Source organism: Eurosta solidaginis, chromosome 3 (assembly GCF_040869045.1).
Source record: "Eurosta solidaginis isolate ZX-2024a chromosome 3, ASM4086904v1, whole genome shotgun sequence".
NCBI lineage: Eukaryota > Metazoa > Arthropoda > Insecta > Diptera > Tephritidae > Eurosta > Eurosta solidaginis.
The window spans coordinates 208797244-208817859 of record NC_090321.1 but is presented as its reverse complement, the minus strand read 5'-3'; the positions used below and the strand labels follow the sequence as shown (position 1 = coordinate 208817859).

The window sequence follows — 20616 nt, the reverse complement described above, 5'->3', positions numbered from 1 at the left end:
AAAGGATGACTGAAGGGGAGCCGACGAGAATGGGGAATAGGCTTAGGAATATTGAAAGTAGGAGTGCGAAAGTCAAGAGGAGTAGTTAGAGTAAGAGCAAGAGTAAAAATTAAAAATAAAACGAAGAGACAGACAGGGTAGAAATTGACAAAGGAATTTAATATGCAATTTCTAAGAATTTCGCTAGTAGGTTCAGTTAGGTTGAACTGGCCGGCCAATGAAGACCTCATATAGACTGAATGTATACATAATGTTACCTCGCGAGCGCAGAACATGAACACAACACGCTTTTACTGACGAGGCCTTATATAAAATCATGTGACGCCAGATGGCAGTGTCCAGTTAGTATGCCCAACAAGAGCCTTAATCCTTCTCTCTTTTGAAATCTGAGCCACTTTGTAGTCTAAGGTCGTAGGATTTGCATATGATCTTAGAAATTTTGAAGGCCGAGTTTTCGTCCACGTCTTCCCTGCTTAATGGATGATATGCAACTTCAATTTTCTTTTCATTTCTCCCAAAAGGGATTGCGACATCTTCAGTTGTTTCATCGGGCGTTACACCCTGCTTTGAAAACTCGTAGCCCTTTTCGTTACCTTTTATTTCTTTGTCACCCATTATAGATGAATGATCTTGATGAAGCACTGTGTAAAACTATTGCCTCAATAGCCGCCTGGCTAACAATAAATGTGTTGACGCGACTGCGACTTAAGCACACTTTGTCCAGAATTTCTGCCGCTTTCTTCCTGGCTACAATTTCCGCCTGAAAAACACTGCAGTGATTTGGCAGCCTATAGGATCTACTTATTTATGGATCGACACAGTAAGCGGCCATTAATTTGAAAACTTTGCTAAACACGTATATATAAAACATCCAGTTAAGAGTTTGAGAAATGCTTACATACACATTTACAAATAACAATGTGTAGCGTTCATATTCCGTCGCCAGGAATTGGGGTATCAGTTTTGTGATCTACCACGAAATCTTTAAACAAGGAGTCACATCATCAAGGGAAGATAGCAAATGAAAACAAATGAATAAGTTTATTATTAAGCAAGATTACTAAAGCGTTACAAAATTAAACGAATATCTGGTTAAGTCATAGAAAATATTTTAAAAAAATCTATAAACTATGGCAAACTTATATAAATTCGAATATAAAAAAAAAGTTGGATTAACTTTCGATAGCTTGTGCACGTACAAAGGAACATTGGAGCAGCGGTATTGCACATGTGCAACCAGATTTTTAAATACATGTCATAAGCTTTATTTAATATACTTAAGTAGATTTGTTTGTATGTCAGTGTGCACATTAAGGTGCGTGAATTAGCGATTAGAACGTGTTTCTATTAACACTTGGCGCGTAACAATAGCAATAAAAGGAACACCACCAACATCCAATACAATAATAAAATGAGCAACAACAATAATAATAAAAATTATATAAAAGCTAATGTTGTCAATTGATTGAACTGATTTTCACTGGACTTCAACATGACCACACCTTGGCATCAGCAAACGCCTAACCGATTATCAAAAGTTCGCTGAGTCTTTGAGGCATGGGTTTACATACAAACAAATATACATACTTTTGTATGTATGTAACAATAGCTTTGCACACCCATTTGTCGTTCTATAAGAAACACATACACACATATACCCACGTGTTTACTTTTACTTGATTCCGGCAACGGCATTTCCTCCCAATCAACCCCTTTCAATGTTAAATTAATGCAGCTGCTCACTATTTTGTCGTTGCAATAATTTGCTTACAATAAAAATTTGTTTCTATTGTTTTTGCTCGTTATACATACATACTTAGTTGTTTTTTAATATTTATTGTAATTGTCTGTTAGAGTATTTTTTATAATTGTTATTATTGTTGAAATGCAGTTAAATTAAGTATTTATGGCTTGATTGTTATCGATTCGCTTTGCCTTGTTTGTGTGCACTGTGGCATCTCCCGCACTTCGTAGTTGAGAATGAATTTATGTGAATGCCTTTAGTTGGCGTTAATACAATATTATTTATGTGTTATATAATATTAATTAATGTTAATAAAATATTATTTTTTAATCACGCAGTAGAGATTATATTAAATGATATTCAACTAATTAATTAAAAGCATCAGGTAGCCGCCATGTAATTTATATACATCCAAGCAGACCGGAAGATGTTGCTCTGCCCTAAGTTTTTACCTCTTACTCTCCCTCCCCTTCTCTCACCCTCTTTTCTGTATAATTTTTATCCAATCCTCTCTCTGCGACTCTTTCTCCCTCTTCGTTTTTTCCATTCATTTTTTTATCTTTAGCTCCCGCAACTTCTCCGTCCTTCGCTTCATCTATCCCTACCTCTCTATCTTCGTTTTACTCCATCTCTTACTCAGTCTCTTTTTCCTTCACTCGTTTTTCTTCTCTCTAGTTCTTCTTATTCTTCTCCATCCCGTTCCTGTCCCAAAGGGAGCTATGTATTTTTGAATGCTGTTTCAAAAAAAATTAAATCAAAAAATTTTGTTTAAAAAAGAAAACACATTAAAACGTGGACCACCCTTATCATTTTGGGGTATAAAAAATTGGTAATATCCGATTCATAGACCTACCCAATATGTTCGAAAACTTTGATGAATCGGTCGAATCGTTTCCAACCACAAACACAGTGATACGAGATTTCAATATTTATGATATTTTAAGTTCGAATATTTCCTTAAGATATCTGCAATGTCATATAAAGGAAAGCAGAATTACTCTATTCCAAATATTTTCATTCCCAGGTCAAATTTTGTTTTCTTCAGATAGCTCCTTGAGAGCAACGTGCAAAGCAAATTTCAGAAAACTATTTTTAATAGATTTTATAGATTAATACCAATTTCACACAGAGGGTTAATGAAGTATTTAGTCCAGTTTTCTACATTGGAGTCCTTATTGAACTCAATATTCCATACAAAATACAAAATCCTAATTATATCATTATTGCTTTATTGAATGCCTAATGAAGTCAAAAATCTAATACGTTTGCTTGATGGGTTGGATTTTATTGTCAATGTAACAAATAACAATCAACATGGGTGCAACATCTATGAGTTTTGGGCTATGCATTTTATTTTCATTTCCTTTAAAGTTAAGAAGGAAACGGCTGCTATCCATTTTAACTATTTTTTTGTAGAAGCCAGGAGGGGACGATTCGAAATCAACAAATTTTCTATAAAAAATCGATAACTTCTCGAAAGTAACGATACATTTTTGATAGCAAAGCGATAATATTTCGATAGAAAATTTATAACTTTTTGATAACAAATTAATAATACGTCGATAGCGCGCCAAAGAAAGTAACACTCCGATTACAAATTGATAGCAAGTCGATAATTTTTACTAAATTTTTAGCTCTTCGACAAAAAATCGATAACTCACCTAAAACTTATGTTGCGATAGCAAATTTATTTATATTTTGCATAACAAATCTTCAACCCTGTAGGCTCAACAAGAGCCGATAATAATACAATAATAATATGGTAGGGAATTGGTTCCGTCCAAATGCCCTAATTATTGGTTCAAGCTGCCAGTTCCTGTACAAAGCCAATATCTGCATGTTTAAAATGTAAGGCGCGATAACCTCCGGAGAGATTTTAGGCCGATCTCCTTTTCCAATTTGCGTCGTAACTTTTTCTACAAATTGGCAGAACGGAACCTACATGTTTTATGTCGACTCCGAACGGCATCTGCAAAGCAAGTGAGTTTTCATTGAGAAGCTTTTCATCGCAGAAAAACACTCGGAATGTTTGGCAAATAACTGCCGAGGGGCGACTGCGCTTAGAAAAACTTTCTTCTAATTGAATAAACTTGTTTTTAAAATTTGATGTTGCTTTGCCCAGAGCGGGAAACTTACCACCACACCACTGCATGTTTACACGTCGAAAATCACGAGTACTTAGTACTCACGCCCTTTTGTAATATGTTTTGTTAATTAAGATAAGGAAACTTTTATGGGAAATCTTATGGGAAAAACGTTACTCTTTTCCTTTCTTAGACTACTTTGCTTATATCCAGGACATTACGGATCTTTGATAACGACTCCGAACTTCAGAGCTTTCGATTGACTTACTCGATCCTTTTTTGGGTACCGACTATTTGGTTACCCATAAACGTATGCTAATCACCAAGAGGGGCCTATAACAATTGAAAAAAAAACGATTTCGAAACCATTCCTTAACCATGCGTAATACTTTTCTATAAAATGCTCAAATCCATTTTGTCTCCATTTATTAGGCCGTTTTCTTCTTGCTGCTTAATAAATATATCCTCCACATATTTATTTTGAAAAGAGTTTTAGTTTGAAGTTATTGTTGAAAATTCAGCGAAAGCGTCATGTAACCTACATACGGCTTGGTAATTAAGTACCCAGACTCGCTGAATTTTATTACCATTTATGAAGGAGTATTATAAATTGCTGAGGGTTTTTATATATATGGTCCAGAAGTCAATCAGTGTAAGTCCCCCTCACTTTTCATACTATCGGTAGTTAAAGTGCTTGCGAATGTCAGTAAGAGTAGGCACCCTCTATTGTGACCTTGAAATAGAAAGTGCGACTTTTTCGAATGATGAAAATTAATTCGTTCAAGTTTTTGATTAATTGGCTTATGCTGATTGGCTGCTGAAGCTTCTGAATAATAGCTTCGTTGGTCCTTTTTTATTTACTCCTGGGTGTAAGATTTTCTGTATATTGGAAATCAACATCCCATATATTTGTTTCGACACATACCGATTTCGAAGTTGTGGAATATTAAGAGCCCAGCAATAAGTGACATTCCCATAAATCCCGTTTTACATACCGTAATAATAGAGTATTTTCAATATAAAGTCCCTTCTATTTCATTAGAATCCTGCTATGCTTAAACAAAAGGAGCTCCACATTAAAGCCTTTCAGCTGGTTGGTAATACATATAAAATGAGATAATTTCGTTTTTATGAAACGGTCTAATATGTTTACAAAGATACATATAATTTTACGCTTTTTAAGATGTCTTTGTATTTGTTCTTTTTGGTGTACCTGCCTGCCTCATCAGTGTCATTTGCAACTTTTCACTTGTCAACTTAAATGGTGCTAATCCTATTAGGCCACTCTGTGTCATAATAACCGAAACGATATGCAAAAAAATATGTGGGCGTAACATCGAAGGGGATTTAAGCTTGGAAGTTTTATTTGGCTTCCTAACTAATGCAGATTTTAAAGAAATTTTCTAGAGTGAAATAATTTAAAATTTTTTTAAAATAAGTTAAAAAAATCCCTTTGTATTCTGCTTTTTAAGTTTTAACGAAAGTTGCTTGCTCTTTGCTTTAGCCTCCCTCTAATACTTTTCAAAGTCCCCACCACTGCCATCAATCTGCATAAGCAGCGTAGCTAGTGCACTTGCACTATAAAATTTGCAAAAATATTGTCTACTTTACCATCGCACAATCGAATGCAGTCAACAATCGCCACACCTTACTCCACCCCTCAAACAACGTCCCTTTACCTTTTCACTTGTCGTTGATTTGGTATTTGAAGACATTGCAAAGTTGCAATGTAGGCACACCTAATCTTTATTATTATGCTTATTGTTATTGCTTTTGTTGTTATTGTGCGCGCACAAAAGCTGTTCGATTTTTAATTGAATTTTTGAGTGTGAAGGTGCTCATGCGCAGCACAAAGTTGCAACCAAATGCATAAACACACAAAAAATCCACGTATCGATTTCATATAAATGGTTTTGAAACAACGGCGATAGCGAAAAATGTAATTTTATTATTGCAACATTTGATGGAACCGTTGTAATTATTGTTTTTGTTAATTATATGCATGTATGTATGTTTGCCTCATATAATTGGTTTGCTGTTAAGCCACCACAGCGTTTTCTTTTGCTGTAACCGATCGTCAGTGACTTGTATATATAATGCAAAAGCAACATAATCCCAGATTAATGAAATTGATTCTGCGCTTATGCATAAATATGTAGCTTTCCTGAAATTTCATTTGTATATATATGTGCTAGTAAATGTATGTACGTAAAATTGTGTTTATGTATGTAGCAGTAATGTGTTTTTACTTTCCGGTACGCAAGCTGCTTAACCCTTGCAACCCTTTCTCATTTACTAAAGAATTTGATTGTGGGGAAATATTCTTACAGCCCATTTGCATAGTTCCTTGTATTCTACCATCATTTATTTTGTTAGCAAACTCTTTTCTTTAAGAGGGTTATGCAAGAATTTCCCTTACTCATTATTTATGAGATCAGATTTTGTAAACCCTACCTATAAAACCCAGCGATCGTAATTGGAAACAAACTGGGACGGCACGGGACCTGTCAAAGCACGCGCTCAGAACTGCCAATCGTTGAGGCGGAAAACCCCCCGCAAAGCAGAGAACGAGGCGGCCAACTCCGCTTTAAGGACCAGGTGGAAAACGATTTAAATTCCCTTGGTGTGACCAATTGGCGCTAGCTAGCAACCGTTTAAAAGATTAAGCGCCAGCTAAATAAGAAAAGGAGAGAAGCGAAATGCTGTTTGTTCAGCAATAATGAATTCCTAAAAAACTAACAGAGAATTGATTGATCTAGCTCCAGAGATATATTAAGACTTCAGTTGTTTGAACCGAAAGAGATTGGAAAGCCCTTTAGCCTCATCCACACTCTATCGGAAAAGTCTTATGCGGGTATATGCCTAGCAAAGCCTGTTAATTCCTTTTGTCTAACCAAATTGAAAGTAAAAGTTTACTTGGACTTCCGTTCGAGGATATCGGTGACAATTTATGAGTGGTCACGCCTATCGGACAGGCCAAAGCACTGCTACAAGAAGAAAAAGGAGAAGGCGCTCTTAGGAAAACAGTTAAACTGAGATGATACATAACAAGTAAGGAAGGCTAAGTTCGGGTGTAACCGAACATTACATACTCAGTTGAGAGCTGTGGAGACAAAGTAAGGGAAAATCACCATGTTGTAAAAAGAACCTAGGGTAACCCTGGACTGTGTTTGTATGACATGTGTATCAAACGAAAGGTGTTAATAAGTGTTTTAAAACGGAGTGGGCCTTAGTTCTATAGCTGGACGCCTTTTCGGAATATCGTTATAAAAGTGGACGAGGGGTGACTCTAGAATTTGTTTGTACGATATGGGTATCAAATGAAAGGTGTTAATGAGTATTTTAAAAGGGCGTGGTCCTTAGTTCTATAGGTGGACGCCTTTTCGAAATATCGCCATAAAGGTGGACCAGGGGTGACTCTAGAATTTGTTTGTACGATATGGGTATCAAATGAAAGGTGTTAATGACTATTTTAAAAGGGCGTGGTCCTTAGTTCTATAGGTGGACGCCTTTTCGAAATATCGCCATAAAGGTGGACCAGGGGTGACTCTAGAATTTGTTTGTACTATATGGGTATCAAATGAAAGGTGTTAATGAGTATTTTAAAAGGGCGTGGGCCTTAGTTCTATAGGTGGATGCCTTTTCGAGATATCGCCATAAACGTGGACCAGGGGTGACTCTAGAATTTTTTTGTACGATATGGGTATCAAATGAAAGGTGTTATTGAGTATTTTAAAAGGGCGTGGGCCTTAGTTCTTAAGGTGGACGCCTTTTCGAAATATCGCCATAAAGGTGGACCAGGGGCGACTCTAGAATTTGTTTGTACGATATGGGTATCAAATTAAAGGTGTTAATTAGTATTTTAAAAAGGAGTGGGCTTTAGTTCTATATGTGGACGCCTTTTCGAGATATCGCCATAAACGTGGACCAGGGGTGACTATAGAATGTGTTTGTACAATATGGGTATCAAACTAAAGGTATTAATGTGGGTATTAAAAGGGAGTGGCCCTTAGTTGTATATGTGAGGGCGTTTTCGAGATATCGACCAGAATGTGGAACAGGTTGATCCAGAACATCATCTGTCGGGTACCGCTAATTTATTTATATATGTAATACCACGAACAGTATTCCTTCCAAGATTCCAAGGGCTCATCCCTTTTTTCGTATTTGGTATATAATTATGGCATTTTTTGCATTTTTCGTAATTTTCGATATCGAAAAAGTGGGCGTGCTCATAGTCGGATTTCGGCCATTTTTTACACCAAAACAAAGTGAGTTCAGATAAGTACGTGAACTGAGTTTAGTAAAGATATATCGATTTTTGCTCAAGTTATCGTGTTAATGGCCGAGCGGAAGGGCAGACGGTCGACTGTGTATAAAAACTGGGCGTGGCTTCAACCGATTTCGCCCTTTTTACAGAAAACAGTTATCGTCCTAGAATCTAAGCCTCTACCAAATTTCACAAGGATTGGTAAATTTTTGTTCGACTTATGGCATTAAAAGTATCCTAGACAAATTAAATGAAAAAGGGCGGAGCCACGCCCATTTTGAAATTTTCTTTTATTTTTGTATTTTGTTGCATCATATCATTACTGGAGTTGAATGCTGACATAATTTACTTATATACTGTAAAGATATTAACTTTTCTTTTAAAATTTGAATTTAAAAAAATTTTTTTTAAAAAGTGGGCGTGGTCGTTCTCCGATTTTGCTAATTTTTATTATAGAGGCATATAGTAATAAGTATAACGTTCCTGCCAAATTTCATCATGATATCTTCAACGGCTGCCAAATTACAGCTTGCAAAACTTCTAAATTACCTTCTTTAAAAAGTGGGGTGCCACGCCCATTGTCCAAAATTTTACTAGTTTTCTATTCTGCGTTATAAGCTGAACTCACCTACCAAGTTTCATCGCTTTATCCGTATTTGGTAAGGAATTATCGCACTTTTTCGATTTTTCTAAATTTTCGATATCGAAAAAGTGGGCGTGGTTATTGTCCGATATCGTTCATTTTAAATAGCGATCTGAGATGAGTGCCCAGGAATCTACATACCAAATTTCATCAAGATACCTCAAAATTTACTCAAGTTATCGTGTTAACGGACAGACGGACGGACGGACATGGCTCAATCGAATTTTTTTTCGATACTGATGATTTTGATATATGGAAGTCTATATCTATCTCGATTCCTTTATACCTGTACCACCAACCGTTATCCAATCAAAGTTAATATACTCTGTGAGCTCTGCTCAACTGAGTATAAAAATAGGTGGTAACGTTGTGAAAAAACCCTCAGTGGCAAAACCTAGGTAAAAAGCCTTAGAATTTGATACACAATTTATGTGCAAAATTTCATTCAAATCGGTTAGCCGTTTCCGAAATCGTTGCTGATATACAAACAATTTTTACTCGTTTGAAGTAATAAGATAAGGGAGTTCAAAATTTGGTGTATTTGGCGTTGGAAACGTTGATATAGCAAATAAGAGCTACGGATCGTGAGCAACTTTTTTAATTTAAAATTTTTTTCCACACTTCGTTTTGAATTGACAATTGCTGATTTGCAATCCAACATTGAAAAAATTAACTACGGATTTTAATGTTGCGTATTTTCAAAGACGTAGCAAATGCACAGCCGTATATTTTGTTAGTGTATTTTAAAAAATGTGCGATGCATGTTTGCAATACATATATGCTAGACCATTTGGACAAAAATTCTGAACTTCCTTAGTAATTCAATCAATTTTTCCAAGGTGCATTTTTCGCTGGGTTGACCCACTACCCATCACACTACTGTGTGAATATATATATATGTTCTAGACATTTTAAAGTGACTCCCATGAAAGCAACCCACTTATGACTACATCAAAATCTATATATATAAAAAGAAGTGTACATTTTGATTGTCACTCCATAACTCGGAAACGGATAGAAAGATTGCCATGAAATTTTTAGGAAAGATAGAGGAAGGAGAGATGGTGGTTAGTTGATTTTGAAATCCCAAATCGGTTTAGCCATTCTTGAGTTATGATTTTTTTTTTAGAAAAAATTCAATAGGTATATAAAATTCTTCTGTCACGGTGTTAGAGGCTTAACTCCTCCGAAACGGCTGAACCGATTCTCATCAAATTTTGTGAGCATATTGGGTAGGTCTGAGAATCAGCCAACGTCTACCTTCTTTTCACTACGAGCATAGGGTCTTGAAATCAAAACGTGGACCCGGGTACCCCTAGAATATGTTTATACAATATAGATATCAAATGAAATCTCTTGATGAGTGCTACAGTACAGAATAATTTTCATACACCTGGGTGCCTAGGGTCTCGAGATATAGGCCAAAACGTGGACCCGGGTACCCCTAGAATGTGTTTATACAATATGGATATCAAATGAAAGCTGTTGATGGGTGCTATAGTACAGGACAATTTTCATACAAGTGGGAAGCTAGGGTCTCGATATATAGCATAAAACGTGGACCCGGATACACCTAGAATGTGTTTTTACAATATGGATATCAAATGAAAACTGTTGATGAGTGCTATAGTACAGGACAATTTTCATACAACTGAGAGGCTATAGGGTCTCGAGATATAGCATAAAACGTGGACCCGGGTACCCCTAGAATGTGTTTATACAATATGGATATCAAATGAAAGCTGTTGATGAGTGCTATAGTACAGGACAATTTTCATACAACTGAGAGGCTATAGGGTCTCGAGATATAGCATAAAACGTGGACCCGGGTACCCCTAGAATGTGTTTATACAATACGAATATCAAATGAAAACTGTTGATGAGTGCTATAGTACAGGACAATTTTCATACAACTAAGAGGCTAGGGTCTCGAGATATAGCATAAAACGTCGACCCGGGCACCCCTAGAATGTGTTTTTACATTATGCGTATCAAATTGATGCCGCTGATGAGCGCTATAATACAGAGTAAGTTTTACACCGCTGAATGACTAGGGTCTCGAGATATAGGCCAAAACATGGACCCGGATACCCCTAAAATGTGTGTGTATTATGGATATCAAATGAAAGCTGTTGCTGAGAGCTCTAAAATTCATTGTGATATTCAATTTAGTCGCATCAACCTGGCAAAACTGATAAATATGCATGCGAAGCCGAAATAAAGGCAAGAATTAATAATACCCACATACTTATTTACATACGTCCTATTCGATTATATTAATATTTCCGATGCTTTTTTCCGGGAAGTATACCAGAGACGGACTGGGACTGGGATTAGGACTAGGACTGGGACTGAGACTGCGACTCGGAGTGGAAGTGGAACAAAATACATACCACCCTCTCGGACTGGCAATAAGAGATGCAGAAGAAGGAGAAAAACTTGAGAGAAGAGAAAAGAGAGAAGGAGACTGAGAAAGAGATAGAATGAGACGAAGATGGAGATGAAGCGAAAAAGACGGAGGGAGGAGTGAATAAAAATATTAGGAAAAAGTGTAGAGGGGTAGGGCAGAGTTAGACGGAAAAAGCTTATTAAAATGTATGCAGATAGGCCAAATTTAGGGCAGAACAACGTCTGCCTGGTCTGCTAGTTAAATATAAAAGAAATTTAGAATTTGATACAAAAGTGAAGAATTTTGAAAGTAAGTTGAAAGAAACAAATGAGATAACATCCATATTGAGACTATTAACATCTAGTGTCAAAACAAAAAATATTGATTGATTATATTCAAATAAGGAGGAAAATTAGAGCAGCATAGGAATGCGGAATCGGATATCATGAAAAATGATACAGAGAAATGAAACAAAGAAAGAAATAAACGGCATCGAAACTAACTATAAGAAGAAAAAAGCCAAAAAACTGAATAAAATAGTGAAAAAAAAATATATATATATAAACATATAAAATAAAAAAAGCTTTAAGTTCGATGCGTACGCCTAGAAAACAAATGCTTTTTTATTAACTAGATTTCGCCTAGGGGTTGAAGCTAAGTCACAACCGAGGTAACATTACCAGAAAAAAATAATTTCGGGCTATTTGCGAAGAGCTTTATCGGTATCTCATCGGTAACAACTAATAACAACAAGGTATTGATATTATTATCGGCTTTTTATCGAAATCAAAATAATGGTTGAGTTATCGGTTTGTGATAGATATGTCGTCGATTTCAAATTCCAATTTTATCGGTACCTGTTTCATAACAAACTGATGAGGCATCGTCAACACATAAAGAACACTTCGATAACAAATTTGTAGCCCTCCGATAATGAAATGTTTATTTTTCGATAACAAATTGATAATTTTTTGATAAGAAATCGACAACTTTTAGATAACAAATCGATAATACGCCCTATCAACAAATTTTCGATAACAAATTGATAACTTTTAATAAAAATCGATAACTGATGGCCTTTCTTATCAATAAGAAGTTTATAACAATTCAATACCTCGTCTGTAACTCATCGATAACACAGCGATAACAAATGTATAAGTCGTCGTTAAGAAATGCATAAAAAACCCATATCCCGTCAATAACAAAGTTCATCGATAACAAACCTTTAACACTAACCCTACACTTACATATATTCTATATTGCGTAATATAGCATACCACTTGCCAACATTACGCTTACGCTTGCATTTATTTTCTGATAACATTATGGATTCCCACATACCGCGAGCAATCATGTTTACACATTAAAAATGTTAAAAATTAGTCAAATATAACAAAAGTGATTAGTCAAGCTAAAACTTACGTACTTACTGTAGTTGAGCACAGCAGTCAGTGCACTAAAACTTTAGTGCGATATGCCCAACTATGACATACACAAATATGTACTTATGTTCTTGGTGACAATCAGTTGAGGCTATTGGTCACAATAAATGCCATTTGAAAAATGAACTCGGGTTAAAAAGTAAAATGATTTTCTTTCGTTTTTTAGTACCTGCATCTTGTTGCCAATACTATTTAATTGTATGTTGTTTTTGTAATAGATATAACTTGTCATATTCATTACTTGACATCATAAAGGCGTGTACATGTGATTAACATAAGAATAAACGGAGTAATAATAAATTGTTTTGTTTGGACGAACAACATTTGCCAGTAGGCATTAATTGCAACAGCAACAACCAACCATACAAAACAGCAAAAATGTATAAAATAGTAATTTATCAATGCGCAAATTTGTCTTGAACAAAAGTATAGAAAAGCGTGAAGTAAAATTAGATTAAGAACAAAGACTTGGGTGACCAATGTCACCAATAGCCCTTGAGGCAAATGGCTAGGCATAGTGGATATGCCACAGTGGTGAGCAAACTCATAAATCATGCAGCCTACTTGTACGTATGTGAGACTAAAGATCAATGTGCCAAAGATTCAATGCAGCACCTGACAAAAATTACGGCCGTCTCTAGTAGATGTATGAAGTAACCTACTTTAATGATTTTCTTATTCTTTTTGCAAACTTCTATATCTCTTACACGCCACGTACTCTTCGCCACACCATCCGCCATCAAGGCAAAAACAAACAAAAATTAAATCTCATTACAACTAGAATTTTAATCTGATAGAAAAACCTTAAAACCAAACACAAATGTAATTAAGAAATTTACGCAGATTTGAACACAAAATGATTGAATATCTGTCTAACTTAATTACAAATTTGCATGCAAATAGTGGACACACTACAACAGGTAGTAGGCATTGCGCATGCGCGCGCACAAAAGACCCACATTGCATTTAATCAAAAAAAAAAAAAAAAACACCTCCTTTTCGCACATCTAAATTATTTTCGCACATAAAAGTCTATGTTTTTTTCTTATTTTTACGTCTGCTTTTTAGTTTTGCAATCAGCTAATATATCTTTCAAACTTATTTGCTCAACAAAATAACTAAAGAAATAAAAAGTAAATCTTAAAATTAAGCAAATTTTTTAAAATAAATAAAATATCTGGTGGAGAATGAAGAAATAATAAAAAAGCAAAATTTTCGACTAGCGCTAATGTTTACTTGTGTAGTTAACTGTTTCGTAGCTTATAAGCGACATGCGCGTGCGTACTCAAGGCAAAAGTTCAGCGAACGCAAATGCGGGCGATAAAAATGCGCTGCATTTTGATGATTTTTATACTCAACTGAGCAGAGCTCAAAGAGTATATTAATTTTGTTCGCACAACGGTACCGTGTGACGGCATAAACTAATCGGCATAGACTTCTATATATCAAAATGATGTGGGCGAAAAAATAAATTAATTTAACCATGTCTGTCCGTCCGTCTGTCCGTCCCTAAACACGATAACTTCAGTAAATTTTGAGGTATCTTGATGAAATTTGGTATGTAAGTTCCTGGTCACTCATCTCAGATCGCTATTTAAACTGAACAAAATCGGACTATAACCACGCCCACTTTTTCGATATCGAAAATTTCGAAAAATCGAAAAAGTGCGATAATCCATTACCAAAAACGGATAAAGCGATGAAACTTAGTAGGTGGGTTGAACTTATGACGAGAATAGAAAACTAGTAAAATTTTGGACAATGGGCGTGACAACGCCCAATTTTAAAAGAAGGTAATTTAAAAGTTTTGCAAGCCTTAATTTGGCAGTCGTTGAAGATATCATGATGAAATTTGGCAGGAACGTTACTCCTATTACCATATATGTGTTCTAAATAAGAATTATAAAAAACGGATGACGAACACGTCCACTCATTAAAAAAAATTTTTTAAAGTCAAATTTTAACAAAAATTGAATATCTTTACAGTATATAAGTAAATTATGTCAACATTCAACGCCAGTAATGATATGGTGCAACAAAATACAAAAATAAAAGAAAATTTCAAAATGGGCGTGGCTCCGCCATTTTCCATTTAATTTATCTAGAATACTTTTAATGCCATAAGTCGAATAAAAATTTACCAATCCTTGTTAAATTTGGCAAGGACATATCTTCTATGACGATACTTATTTTCTGTGAAAATGTGCGAAATCGGTTGAAGCCACACCCAGTTTTTATACTGAACTCACTTTATCTTGGTTTTAAAAATGGGCGAAATCCAATTATGACCACGCCCACTTTCGATATCGAAAATTTCGAAAAATGAAAAAAAATGCCATAATTCTATACCAAATACGAAAAAAGGATGAAATATGGTGATTGGATTGGTTTTTTGACGCAAAATATAACTTTAGAAAAAACTTTGTAAAATGGGTGTGACACCTACCATATTAAGTAGAAGAAAATGAAAAATTTCTGCAGCGCGAAATCAAAACCATTGGAATCATGGCAGGAATACAGTTCGTGGTATTACATATATAAATAAATTAGCGGTACAAGACATATGATGTTCTGGGTCACCCTGGTCCACATTTTGGTCGATATCTCGAAAAGGCGTCCACCTTTAGAACTATGGCCCACTCCCTTTTAAAAGACTCTTTAATACCTACCAGTCGATACCCATGTCATACAAACACATTTCAGGGTTACCCCAAGGTTCATTTTCCTAAATGGTGATTTTCCCTTATTTTGTCTCCAAGGCTCTCAGCTTGTTTTCGTTTTTTTTTTGTAGCGCTTACTAAGTTAGCTTTGAAGACCTATTTGTAACCATATTTTGTTTTGTCTTTGCATTTTTTTCTACTTTTCTTATTTTTGTTAGTTTTCGATATTTTCCTCTTTTTCTTTTTCCTTTTTTATAAATATTCTTTTTTTTATAACTTAGTCTATCCATTCTCTATTTCTATTTTTTTCTTTGTCTACTTCCCCAATTTTATTTTTTTTTTTCAATGTTTATCTTATCTTTTTCGGTGTATTTTTTGATTCTATTCCTATTTTTTCTTAATCTTTTTATACCCAGCGTGCTTTGCACAAAGAGTATATTAACTTTTATTGGATAACGATTGATCGTAATGGCATAAGCGAATCGAGATAAATATTGACTTCCACATATTAAAATGCTCAGGATGAAGAAAGGAATTACTAAAGCAATGTAGGTCCGTCCGTCTGCTGTGTACACTATAACTTGTGTAAATATTGAGATATCTTATTGAAATTTGGTATATGAGTTCCTTGGCACTCATCTCCCATTACTGTTTAAAATGAGTGAAATCGAATGATAACCACGCCTACTTTTTATTTATATACCATTTTCAAAAAAAAAAAACCATGATTATTTAGTAAATAATACACCAAGAATTTGGAAATTTCACGTGTGGACGTGTGAAAACATTTTTGAAAATGGGCGTGGCACCGCCCACTTGTGTTAAAATCAATTATACAAATATTATTAATCATAAATCAAAAACCGTTAAGCCTATCATGAGAAAATTCTGCCTTTACTATAATAAATCCTTCGAGGAAAAACTAACGAAATCGGTTAAACTACGCCCCGTTTTATATAAAAAGATTTTTAAAAGGGTCGTGGACGAATGAAATGAGCTACATCCTTACAAAAAAGAGCTTTATATCAATGGTATTTTCAAATAGGAAAAAATTAAAATTTAAAAATATGGGCGTGGCAATGCCCCTTTTATTACCAAGGAATTTTCTATGGTTCAGGAGCCATGACTCGAAGAAAAATTAATATATCGTAATAAAATTGGAAATACTAACTTTCTTTATAGCAGAAAATATTTCTAGTAGAAATGGACGTGATCGGTTAAGTTGCCCACTTTTATAAAAAAGGTGTTTAAAAGGTTCGTAGACTAGAATAATAAGCTAAATCTTAGCGAAAAATAGTATTGTATCAATGATATTTCACCTACCAAGTTTTATTGTAAGAGGAAATTGGGAGACATTTTTTTCTAAATGGGCGGTGTCGCGCCCTATTTCGATCAAGCGATATACACAACATTTCTAGAGCCTCAAAAAAATAAATCCCTAGTAACAAAGTTCGATACACATCTTTGGTTTTAACAAGAAATATTTCTATTCTATTCTATTTATATTCATTACTAAATAATCAGGTTTTTTTTGTGTTTTCAAAATGTTATATATACAAAAAGTGGGCGTGGTTATCATCCGACTTTGCTCATTTTTCGCTCACAATAGTGATGGGAAATGAGTGTCAAGGCACGCATATACTAAATATCAATATTTACTCGAGTTATCGTGATCACAGACAGACGGACGGACGGACTTGGCTAAATCAGTTCCATTTTCCATTCAAGCATTTTGATATACATATGTATGTAATGCTACCAAAGTTCATAATATTGAAACATATCGAAATCTTCAAGTTTTAGGTATGTTTCCTTCCAAATAAATATGTAAAATAAACAGCAGCGTAAATCCAACTTCCTTTAAACCTGAACTTAGACTCCCTTACTTTTTTGAGCTGTACAATTAAAACTCACGATGAGTTCTAATGTTCGGTTACACCCGAACGTAGACAGCTTTACTTATTCATGTTATTTTTACGTTCATTTCCTTGCCTAGTTTTCCTTTTCTAATTTTTGATTCTTTTTCCCCTTTTTTCCTTACCAATTTTTAATATACCTGTTCTTCTACCACATTACCCGTTTTTTAACTATTTTATTTTTATTTTGTTACACTTTTTTCCCTCATTTTACTTTAGATCTCTTCCCCTTACTTCCTCTTAATTCTTCTAGATGTATTACAAAAATATAATTTGATTCTTCATTTCCATGTTTTCTCGTCTAGTATTTATTCTCTTTCCTTTTCTTCTCTTTTTCGCTTCTTGGCCTTTTTCTACTTATTTATCTGTAAGCCTTTTTGTTTTTTTAATTATCCCCTTACACTTTTCTTGCTTCTTCTTCATTGACATTATAAAACTTCTGCCAATCCATTTTGCCCTTTTAACTTTTCCTCTAACTGATTATCGGTCTAATAGTTTCGATCATCCTTTACTTCTCTTTCTAGTTTTCACTTTGAGCGTCTTTTTTCGCACTTTCTTAAATTTTTGTTTTTTTTTTGCTTTATCGTTATTTCTTTTCCATAGTCTTTTTCATCTGATCTTTCACTCTACACGGGTTTTAGAAACAAGTCCACCAGTATGATGCGGTCTTACCTATATAAAAGTCAGACACCTTGATGAAGAAGCGGAAACTTTGACCCGTGGAAGGGCAAATTTAAAATTTGCCTTATAAAATATATAATTAAAATACACCTACCTCCAATGCAACTCTGCTGCCACATCTGATGGTTCATCTTTCGAATCGCTCAGCTTATAATATTCGTACACATAAGATGTACCACCATTGGGTGTATGTAATTGATGCACTTGGTGTGCTGTGGTCAAAGCACCCAAATCTACTGCAGTAGCAGCTGATTCTATGCTCAATTGATGTTGTTGCAAATGCGTTTGATGAAAATGTGCTCCATCATTATGCGATTGTTGATCATGGTGTTGTTCTTGTAGCTGATGTTGGTTGTGATGTTGTTGTTGTTGTTCATTTTGTATATGATGCGGATGTGCTGCTCCGTCATTAGGTGAGAGAGTGAGCAGTGCTTGTGGTGTTTGTGCAGAGACAACTGCACTTAAATGTGCCGATTGGGGATCAAAGTAACGTGTACCATTATCCAGTTGATAATCTCCATTGTGGTGTTGTTGTATAATCACTTGTGTTGTATGATCGTTGGGACTGCTACAGCCATCAGTTGTGCCACCACTGCCACCATGACCATTAGCGATGCTTGAAGTGAGTGCTATGGGTACTACTTCATGTTGCTGTTGTTGATGTTGTGAAAGCGGTGGCGGTGCAGGTGGTAGTGGTGGCGTTGATGAAGCCAAGGATTCAATGCTGGTTAAGACGGTGCGGCGCCTAATTTGGGATGCATAGTGGTGAGCGTGAATTTATGTTATAATCGCAATCTTGATTTGTTGTTTTTTTTTATTGGGCTCTGTTTTTTGTTTTTAATATGGAAATATTCGAACCCTTATGAACAAGAAATCATGATTGCATTGCATAGTATTTATTTTTGTGCTTTATCATCTTGTGCTTTGTAATGTTATCTTATGTTTAGTTATGTTATGTTTTGTTAAGTTATATTATGTTGAGTTATGTCACTTTATACTATTACATATGTTATATTTTATTAGTTTTTCTTAGGTTTTTTTGTATTTTATGCAAATTTTTTATTTATTTGCTTTTTTTTATGTGACTTATAGTTTTTCTTTGTGTATATTATTTAATTTTGTTATTAATGTGGGTATAGTACGTTACCGAAATACTGATATAAATGTATGTAAGTGTAACCTTTTACCAATTATTTTATTTTTGTTGTTTTTTGTGTTTAATTTTGTTTGTTTGTACATTACTGCACACTATTAAATTTTTCGAATTTTCGTTTTTTTGTAATTTTTACTATTATTTTATTTTGCCCTTCCCTTATTTAATTTCTTTTTTTTCTGTGGTTTTATTTTGATTTTTCTTTTTTTATTGCTTATTTATTTTTTAAACTTAAACATATTTAAAAAAATTTTAGTAAAATTTTTTTCACCAATACATTTGTTTAAAAAAAAAATTTATGTTTCTTTAAGTTATTTTGTTTCTCGTATTTTTTTTTTTACTTAAGACCATTTTGGTTCAATTTTTTAATATTTTTTATTATTCTTTATCAATGAAAATCTTATATTTTGTAGCCAATAAACAGAGCTGCTCAAAAATTTTTGTATTGAAGTGCAAATACTAACAGAACTATAAAAATTATAAGTGCACTGAGAAAAACTAAAATTTTTTTTTGTAAATTTAATTACTTTTTGGAAATAATATTTTAATACAGTTCAAGTAATGCTATGTATGTATAGATCTACATATAATAATACAACAAACATAGAATAGGTATTAAGTTAAGTGGAATAAACGCAGTAACAAGTTCATAATGTGTATACTTAATATTGTGACGAATATTAGCAACATTAACGGATACTATCATCTCTAAGTCGATGCTAAGCAGTGACTTGTATGCACATCATTAAATCAATCACTATGTCTACTCATATGTCCATACGAGCAGCGGAGAAGAGACGCACAAACACATGCATATATCTTATCTGAGATGATCACAAACACACGCTCATATGAGAGGCTGTAGGTGTGCATCTGTAGTTATAGCTGATAAGTTGATAGCTGATAAACAACTAGTAAATTCTAGAATAGAAAAGCCTAGAAATATGCAACGAGGAAATCAGACAGTATAAAAGGCAGCAACAGTAGAGGCACGACAATCAGTTTTGATTAAGCACGCTATCTGTCGAGCAATAAAAGTGTTATTTTGAAAGTAGTCTAATAAAGACCAATTTGCATTATCGAATATTAGAGTTATTTATTCAACAGTTTAGTGATTCGAACGTTAGAAGAAGGTTGCAAATAAGAGGAATTTTAGTAAGTTCGTTACAATATAATTGTGTTGCCTGTCACAACTTTACTTGAATGTTTTTATAACACCTTTAATGTATATTGTTGCACTATATGTGGATAATTGTATAACGGTTTCTAAATGGTCTTTGGTGAAGGAGTTTTTAAGATTCGTTTTGATTAATTTAGGGCTGGAAAATGCTTTCTCACATATATATGTACTACTAAACATAGACAAGTGTTTTAATATTTCATTTTCTGAAAATTTATCTTCACGATTTCTAAGCTGCTTTTCATGCAACTAAAATCAAAGTCTATATTTTCATACTCATTCAAAATTGTCCTTATACAAGGGAAGTTGAACAACTTTTCTTTTTGTAGGTCGGGCAAAAACTTTCAATTTTATATATAAAGCCACTTAAAATGTGCTGAAGATATAGCTTCTATTAAGTCCGTGTCTTTTAAATTTTATATAGCGAAATCTAGTAGATATTTCATTTCTTATT

General features: G+C 34.3%; 1 protein-coding gene across 23 annotated transcripts in view; it reads right to left on the bottom strand.

Annotated features, from left to right (window-relative positions):
- grh (grainy head) overlaps window positions 1-20616 on the bottom strand; it is a 663099-nt gene that overhangs the window by 199141 nt on the left and 443342 nt on the right. Inside the window, exon 2 of one of the 23 annotated variants that reach the window (XM_067774959.1) lies at window positions 17924-18574. The exons of the other annotated variants lie outside the window; for them this stretch is intronic. Coding sequence (XP_067631060.1) covers window positions 17924-18574 — 651 coding nt within the window. The remainder of the gene's footprint in view (window positions 1-17923; window positions 18575-20616) is intronic. 23 annotated transcript variants of the gene reach the window in all.